The sequence below is a fragment of the Xiphias gladius genome, chromosome 4 (assembly GCF_016859285.1).
Source record: "Xiphias gladius isolate SHS-SW01 ecotype Sanya breed wild chromosome 4, ASM1685928v1, whole genome shotgun sequence".
Lineage (NCBI taxonomy): Eukaryota > Metazoa > Chordata > Actinopteri > Istiophoriformes > Xiphiidae > Xiphias > Xiphias gladius.
Window position 1 is genome coordinate 11904365 of NC_053403.1, and position 9387 is coordinate 11913751.

Below are 9387 nucleotides of genomic sequence, written 5' to 3' on the forward strand. Positions count from 1 at the left end.
TCTTCCAATCACTTTTCATGTTAAAATGGCAGCATGAAAATGAACCAAAGAAACAACCAAAGTTGAAAATCAATTCAAAATTTCAAAACTTAATTAATGGTGAGAGACATTCTTTTAGCATGAAAGGATAAATTAACAGAATTTAATACTTTTAAAATCAAGAAAAACCACTCAACTCTAACTCTGATGATGATGAGGCTATTTCCTGTGTTCCGTTGTATTTTCAGGCAGCAGTGATCCAGAGCGCAGCGGCCTGTCTGGGTCCCAGGAGAAGCTGCTGTCTGAGGGTCAGGGCCTGGTGGGAGACTCCCCGCGGGACTCTGGGTGCTACGAGAGCAATGAGAACCTGGAGAATGGTAATGATAGCTTTGCTTAGTCTAGACCACCATTACCCCAAGGATCACTGAGAATCAGCCTCGCTAAGGCCTAGCCTGGGTAGAGCCTAGTCCTTGTGCCACAGCGACTCCTTCGCCTTTTTCCTTTCTGTGCGTCCACCTCCGCTCCATCTCTTGCAATGCTTCTGCATTCTAACACCCCGCCCATCCCACTCCTCTGGACCCAGCATCTGCCAATCAAACAGCTCCTCTTTCTGCCACATCTGCCCCGAAACCTCTCCTGCGCACACCTTTACCCCTTTAGCTTGGGTGCTGCGGAGAAGGAGCCTCTTGTCACTTCAAACATTCTCATCTTTAACTATTCTTTCACTCCACTCTCTTCACCACTCTTTCCATTCTATAGGCCTTCTGTATCATCAGCGTCAAAGTCCGCTTGTAGCTGAAAGGGAGCCAGGCCCCAGACCACTAAGCCTAGTCCAGCCCACATTGCTGGGAACACAGAGGGAGAGACCCTCCCCAATGCACAGAACTGTTCTGATGAGAACAAACTCGCTGCCCAGTCGCGGACACAGATTCCCAGCTCTCCCACCTGTGGGTTCAAGACCGATAGACGGATGCCAGGAAGACGATTATGGGCTCAGAGAATATTTCTGTTAAGTGTTTTTAATATAGAAAAAGAGCGTGCAGAGTAGTATGTCAAAATGCCTGTTTATTTGCAGTGGTGATTCTATAGGCTAATAAGGTTTTTTAAAAATGTACAAGTCAGGTAAACGATTCACAGCTGCCATTTAAATCTCTTGTCTTCATACCATTTCAAGATGTCACTTTCCTTGTGTTTATAGTGACCATATTGCACAAACAATCATACAGTGCGTACCTCAAAAAAAGATATGGATGAAAATATTTTTAAACTGTAGTGCATAGATTGTAAGAGTGTTCTGATTATAGAAGTTTATTTTAAGGTCTTATTTGTCACATTTGATTTTCTTTTTTTTTTTTTTTTTTTGTTTATACTTTAGACTGCTCCATCTCTCTGCATAAGGCTGTAAACTTTCTCCTCCCACACAAAACATTCTTTTTAACAGCTCCATAACACACAAGTCACTGCTTTGTCAAACCTTGTCTTCTTTCTCTATCTGTTGGGTTCCAGTGTAACTACTGGATTTCCCCTTTTGTGTGTGTATGTGTCCTTCAGGTTCAACAGTAAAGTGTGCAATCTGCCACAGTAGAGATTTAAGTTGTGGAATAAAAACCACTTCTTTAAAAAACCGGTGCTGCTTGCTTGATTTTTATGTTTCGCCTTTTTTACTGGCTGTTTTTCCTTCCATGCCACTAAACACTGTTCACAAACTAGCCATATAACATTTAGTAGACGTTCTGCATTTCTTCTTGCTCTTTCAGGGTTCCACAGTGCTGTTGTGAACACAAAAAAAATTCAGTGTTTGTGTGTGAAGAATTAGCAAAGGAAAACATTTAATTTAATTCAAATCATAGAGGGTAATAAAAATAATCACACATATTTAGTCTCTAAAATATCATTCTTTGGAAAACAAAATGGCACTGTAGAGCCCTGAATGTACGCTCTTTTAATCAATAGACTTTCTTCAACATACATGTGTCTGATCAATTTTCCTGTGACTCTCTTGTAATTCTTCCTCATATCATCACATGACCTCTGCAATCTATCTACTTTCACTCGTCATTTTCATACGCATACATAATGTAGTGATGTATTGGTCAGTCAAATGAAAGGCAGGTAATGAAGACATTCAGTCAGTGATGCGCAGCTTTAGGTTTAATGGCATGTTTGAGCTATTTTCGTATATCTTGAACCAATCAAAAAATTAGGAATTATATGATTTTATTTTAGAAATTATTATACTGGTTTGATCGAGTTTATCACACTACAGTGTTCTTGTGATATGTGAGTCTATAAAACACATTGTAGACAGAACTTATCACTGTATCACTGCAATACAATCCAATAGCACATCATCACTGACAATTTGGCAAAGGTCACTTATGCTAATAAATAGCCACCCATTCCCAGCTTGTCTTGCAATTTTAATTTTGAAGGGTGTTTCATCACTAAGTCAGCAGACCTCATTCTCCTCTGATTTCATGTCTGGAAATGAAGGTTCTAATTAAAGTAAATATAGTGTCTCTTGGAACTGTCAAGTAATTTAATTTATCATAATCCCTCGTAAATGGCTATAGCAAAAGCACGTATGTGCTTAACTTTTTTCACGTTTCTGGGAACTGTTGAAACATTTCATGATATTCCATCTATTGAACGTCCTTTTATCATTCCACCATTTAAAGTCTTTGGCAAGCCACACTATGGGGCACGCACCCATTTCATCCGTCCATTTTGCTCGGTAAGCCAAAGGATAGATGGTAAGTTGCTTCAACCTTTCAACCAACAAATCAGCCAGTCTGGTCATGAATCAAAGAGCTTATCTTATCCCAGTGGCACTCCACCCATTCTTCAACATTTCTCTGCTTTTGACTGTGGTTTACAAATAAACCTTAAACAATAAGAATGTAATGCTTACATCAGTAGTTTTGTTTGTTTTTTATCAAATGACTTGGCTTTGGCAGGCTTGTTAAAAATTATTGGTGAGACATAGTTTTTGTGTCATATTTGTATCATTTTCTGCCTTTCACCACATCAGATTTCCCTACTATTGCCAAAACTGCAGCCATCACAAGAAACACAAAAACGTAAAAACACTGGGGATGAAAGGCAATAAAAAAGAAATGCTGAGTCATATGCAGTCTATTAATATGAATCAAATTGTTATATTTATGAATGCATTGCTGTAGCAAGATGAAGAATTAGGGAACTGTTTCCTGTTAGTATTTCTCAAAAGAGGGGGCAAAACTTTGAGCTTTTTTACCAGTAAAGAAATTTGGTGTCACTAGGTTGAAGATGAATGTTTTTATTTTGCAGGTAAGAGCAGGAAAGCTTCCCGTGCCAGTCGGTCTTCAGCAGGCCTCCAGTCTCCAGACTACCCTACCCTGCCAATGACCCTTTCAACAGAAGCTCTGCAACAGAACAGCAAGAACCAGCGCACAAAGTTCCCGAAAAGCTTCTTCATCAAACCCTCTTTGAAGGGCTTCAACCTGCTGGGTCTACGCAAAGCCCAAAGACAGTCCCCCATCCCAGCCAGCCGCAGCTGTGAGGACTTGGATGGACCACCGCAGCCCACTGGACCCTGGAAACGCTCCCACTCTCTGGGAGATCTGCACTGGGATCAGACTTGCGAGCAGAAGAAGGATCTGAGTGTGGAGTTTAAACCCACAGAGGAAGGACCCAAATCAGGCAACAGTAGCCCCACCAAGCTCTGTAAAGATAAGTGTTCCCCGCCTCACAATGGGACTCCAACAGTGAGCCCTAAAGGAAGGGCTGAGAGACCACCCATACCCTCCCAGCTGCCTCTCCACCCCCCTTGTTCCATAACACAGTCCCCTGGTCACCCAGAGTCCCTCTCCAGTTCTACTCCAAGTCCCCCTGAATCTAGTGGGGAGAGGGTCATTCGGACTCACCCCAAAAAGCCTCCAGTCCCCCCTCCTGTTCCTGCCAAAAAGTCCAAGGAAAGACTAGCTAATGGCCTACGTCACCCCCCTCTCTCCCTGCCCTCCTCGCCATCTCCCATTCCCTCCCCTACCCACTCCCTCACCCGTTCTCACCCCAGTAGCCCCATAATCCGAAGCAGCAGCAGCAGCCCCAATGCCCCTGCTCTACCTGCCAAGACCCCGAGCACCCCCACCAGCCCCTGTGCCACCTCATCGGCCTCATCCATGGGCGAGGAGGCAGGCACTCCCCCAGCAGTCCAGCCTCCATGGCTCTCAGATCTTGGGGGAAAGGTGGCTGTTGCAAGAAAAGTTTCCCACACCAAGATGAGTTGTGATCTGTTCACCTTGCTGGAGCAACGGCTGGAGGCCGAGGGAATCGATCTAACAGAGGAGCCCTACTCTGACAAGGTTAGTAAGGTATCATTCATTTAAACATGAGACAACAAAAATCTCTAAATTACATACGGGATGACTTCTGGTTGTTTTGCAGATTGATGAGCACACAAATGCCCCATTTGAACTCAGTTAATGCATCCTTAATTACTTCCAACAGATGCTGGCAATCTGACGTGTTTTTGAAAGTACAAAAACTTATCAGCTTGATTCCTTCCGCAATCATTGTGCACTTTTTTAACCTTTACCTTTTTTGTAGTAGCTACCAAGGTGCAGAGATGAGGTGAGGAATTCTATTAAAAACCACATCGTAGCTAACATATAACAAAAACATATGAAGTCATAATTGTATGGTTAATGTGAAAATGGGGCTTCAAGACACCTCAGGGCTGTACTTGTCTGGCGTCAGGCTCTTTTGGTTTAGCATCGTAACATGCCTAACTTAACTCAGTCATAATTTGACTGCAGCTTGGATCCAAATTGCCCTGTGTTCAGGCCAACAACATCAGTGGCTTGCTTTGGAACTCATTTAGTTTAAAAATAGACACTAATAGAGTCTAAAGTTTGTGTGTTTCTTTCTGTGTGCAAATACCTTTTTTGTATGGAAGGGCAGTTATTTGTGAGTGAGTGTGTGTGGGTTTGTGTGTGCATGCACAATAATAAATACACTGCTTGGAGCTGAGTGTGAGAGACTGTGGGCTGGAGTCTCACTATGATGCGGTTGAGACTGTTAAGTTTATGGGCTGGATCTTATTGAGAGCAGACGGGGGTTATAAAATCCTCTGCCACTCGCCAGACCCCAGGCTGGGCCCCCTTATCGTGGCGGGGCCCCCGACACTGGCAGAAAAACGACACACTCACAAACGCACACAGACATCAAGGGATGAGGTGAGAAGTAGTGTCTCAGACCACAGCGCCGTTCTGCTGGATACCTATTAGTCAGAAGTGGATTGGCAGAGACACGAGAGACACAGCTGTAGTAGTAACATGTAGGTATTTAGCACGAATGTGGTCATTTGTGTCAAAGGTCATACGGGTAAAAAAATATTGAAAATGTTTTGAAACTCCCATTTACTAATGAAACCGTGCGATGAATTTAAAAATTGTTTTTACATAAAGCATAATTGGGGCTGGCTATCAAACACCAGTACTTTTTTGAATACCAACTTAAATCTGTCTATAGCACTGAGTATTCAGAACAGTCTGTCATCAGAAGTTGGCATCGGATGCTTGGTTTGAATCCTTTTTAATTAGATCTTTGAGGTATTTGCTGACTATAAATTAGGAAATCAAACTTTATTCAAGCAAACTTTTAGTAAGGCTGTTTAAAACATTAAACACGAATGCACTGACAAGTGGGAATATTTTCTTACGTGGGGAAAAAGGGTATAAGAAAAATAAGTTTATATTCCTCAAACTAAGCTATAAAAAAGCATTATTGTAGTAAAGGTCCCAAATCTCAGATATCATTTGGGCAAGCTACGGGTATTATGAAATTGATATCCAGCCTTGGCCATGGTAAGAAAGAATGAAATCATATTATTGTACATCTTGAAACTTGTTCATTGTTGGCTGTCTAAAGGCATCTGTCCCCATATAATCCAGGCAGTGTGAAGGGTAGGCTTGTATGACCTCCCCTCCATCCCTCTCTCTGGAGGGATCAGTTTCTCCATCCACCCACCCTTTGATCCTCAAAAGACCTCTGGTCCAGTTTGGCCAACCACAACCAGGCCTGGCTGGAAACCTGCCACTGCTCCAGGTGTCCACACAAAGAGAAGGAGAACAAGCAAACATGTTTTTAGGAAGTTCAGCACAGTTTTCTGCCCTTCCTTATCCCTCACATAGTCACTGCGTATACAATTCAGAACGCATCTCCTTTTCCCCGTAAATGAGATAAATGAAACGTCAATAGCAGAAATATGATACAAAACATGATGTAGCGTGTACATTTAAGTGTCAGTTAATACATGGATTAGAGTATGGGAGATTTTCTGTATAGGCGGCACAACAAAATACACTGACTTGAGCTTTTACAAAGTTCAATTATAATGTCTACTTCTAGTGTCGTTGTCTTTATATTTTCCTGACTCCCCTTAGAACTGTTCTCATTACCTTGCCAGAAGATGTTCTCTACTTTTGGCCCATAATTTCCCACCAATAGTCTGCTTCATTCATTCATGAACAACCAGATCTCAGGCTGCATGAAGACCATAATAATTATATAAAGGCAAAAATGCTCATTTATCTCAGTCCACTTCATATTGGCCATAAGCATCTCACTGGTTGTCCATCCAGTGCTTTTGGATCCATCAAAAATGGCTTCTTTAAAACCTAGATTTATGTCGTTTAATTTGTTTTCTTATTTCTATATAGCCACCTTTTAATGTCTCTTTCTGCGCTTTCCTCCTCCAGCATGGCCGGTGTGGGATCCCGCAGCCACTGGTGCAGCGTTACTCTGAGGACTTGGAGCAGCCTGTCAAGGACGTGGCCTCCACCATGGACCAGCTCCGAGTCAAGGAGCTCCGTAAACAACACCGCATGGCTGTAAGGCAACATCGCTGATTTTCCTAAGTGCTTCATATCAATGAAGACAATTGTGGAGCAATCTTTTGAGTTATAGGGTTATGGATAAATTTTTAGTGAGGTTTTCTCTGTACCCAAGGCTGGCACCATCACTGAGGAACAGTGCAAATTGTGCTTTAATATCTATAATATCTATCAGAAAGTGGAGATATACTTTTTATATTTAAGTAGCCTAAAATTGGCTCCAGACTTAATAAAGTCTATCTTTACCCCATAACATCTTACGATTTGGCACAAAATAGTTAAGGAACACAGCTTGCAGTGCCAAAGTGGCTTGAAAATCTGGAAACCTCTACTGTTTTGTCACATCATAAGAGGAGCTACTGTAACTAATGCTGTGTTGTCCAACTGTGTCACTCAGATTCCCTCTGGAGGTTTGACTGAGATGTGCCGAAAGCCTCTGCCCTCATGTAACATCAGCACAGTCTCTGACTGGCTCATCTCCATCGGCCTGCCCATGTACGCCCCATCCTTGGCGGCGGCAGGAGTCGACACGCTGAGCCGTGTGGCCTTGTTAACAGAGAGTAGTGTGTGGGAAGCCGGGGTACGGGATCAGAGACACGCCCGCCGTCTGGTCAGTGAGGCGCGACTGGTCAGCGCGCACAGAGAGGTGCAGTCCTAACCATGTTGGTGGAGTCAGGTTGGACAACAGGTATCAACTCACTGGTCAGTACCGTCTCATTTAAACATGGTCAGTAGGTGGCCAAAGACAAATTTGCCACAGGACTGAACTACGACGCAGGTGACCACAGCACTACAGTAACTTCCTCGATTACACGTGTCAAAAGAATGATAGGGAGCCAACCTGCTCTCTGACTTTGTCTCCATCATATTGACTTTTCAAATGTTTACGGCATTGAGGAGTTTCTCCTAACAGCCAAGACAAAATATCAGATGCCTTTAAAAAAAAAAAAAAAAAAAGACTGTAGACTCATGCTGTGGGATGGCTTCCATTCTAAAGACACCCTCAAAGTCTTAAAATAAAGACTTGGATCTGCCTTTAAGGAAGATAGCACATGCTTTTGTAGGATGGATGTATTTTTAAATACAGAAAGACAGTTTATTTCCTGCATATTTCAAAAGTGCTTAATTTTCATCTCTCGAAGCAAAGCAACAACATCTGAGGGTCCTTTTAAGGAAGTAGCTTGGCCAAAGTGATTTCCTTCACACTCAGCATCTCATTCCCAGTAATAGGCTCATAATGACAGAAATCACTCAATGTCTGGACTTCTAACCCACTAAACACATACATCAAAAAAGGAATAACTGGTGGTTTTGAGATGGCTTATTTGTATTATGTTTCTGTACTATAGCATAATGCATATCTTAATTTTAAAATGATTTATATATTAAAAATTGTTTGCCTTTTGAATGTTACAGCCTTATTTTGAGGCCAGCTCTCAGTCATTTCTAAGCTGAAACAGCTGACATCACACCCTTATATTTCCTATTATACTCTATGTCCTAATGTACTGCATATCTCGGATGCACACGCAGCTCCAATATGAGCGAGTCATACAGAAAGCTCCGTTTTACTCCAGTTACTACATTCAGCTTTCATAGCAACAATACATTCCCTGTGTATCCAAGGATATTTTTTTAAGTTGCCTTACCATTATGAATGAATAGCTGGAAGAAATAGAACATACAGTGTTGACCTTACCGTGACTGAGGCTGAACTGTGCTAAAGGTTGGGAGCCTTTCGTTCTGAGTGTGTCAGACACACGCGCACACACACGCCAGATCATACACAAGGATGGGGACCATAGAACATGCCTCTGAGGGATTGTGGTTTTTTGTTCTTGTGAAGCTCAGATGATGAACCACAAAACCACAGACGTCGTCCCACTTTGAACATCCTGTCACCCTGTTTAATGCATTCACTGTACATGTTATATGCAGAGAGTAGAATTTATTCGACTGGCTAGACTTTGGTCACAACTTTGAAAATTTTGATTTTTAGCTGGATAATAAGCTGTTTTGGACATTTTTTTTTTTTTAACACGTTATACTGTAGCTATTATTACCACCAGTCTGAAATTCTTGATTGGAAATTTGCCAAACACACTGAGGGTATACGGTAAGAGCATTTTTATCAGGTGAAAGCCGTCCTACAAGGTCGGCATACAATATGACACTAAATAGTCTTGAAAATCAGGGAAACACTGAGTTGGCTCAGCCTGTTAGAAAAAAAAAACTTTGGGACAAAAACAAAACTGAAAACAACCAGAAACTCTTTACTCTTTCATTTGCGCACTCTGCATAAAATGGATCTAACAAATATTCCTTGTTTGTGTTTTTTTCCTCTTTTTTTCTAAGAGTAAAGTTCTTTCATAGCCAGAACTAAACTGAAGACTTATTCCATGTATTTCATATTTAAATTTGACCAAGTGTTATTGTAAAATTGCTAATTGCCTTTTTTTTTTTTTTTTTTTTTTTTTTTTACATTTTTTTGTTTTGTTTTGTTTTTTTTGCAGTGGGCACTTGATAGATAGAT

General features: G+C 41.6%; 1 protein-coding gene across 6 annotated transcripts in view; it reads left to right on the forward strand.

The window, feature by feature from the left end:
• The window catches only part of sash1a (SAM and SH3 domain containing 1a), a 231616-nt gene extending 223805 nt beyond the window's left edge, over window positions 1–7811 (forward strand). For 5 of the 6 annotated variants that reach the window (XM_040124615.1, XM_040124618.1, XM_040124620.1 and 2 more), the window contains 4 exons: window positions 228–356; window positions 3289–4322; window positions 6720–6851; window positions 7252–7811. In XM_040124615.1, the coding sequence (XP_039980549.1) occupies window positions 228–356; window positions 3289–4322; window positions 6720–6851; window positions 7252–7512 (1556 nt within the window). In that variant the 3' untranslated portion in view covers window positions 7513–7811. Of the gene's footprint in view, window positions 1–227; window positions 357–738; window positions 1741–3288; window positions 4323–6719; window positions 6852–7251 lie in introns of those variants that run through there. The other variant, XM_040124621.1, reaches the window with a different exon arrangement.
• The last annotated feature ends 1576 nt before the right edge of the window (window positions 7812–9387 follow it).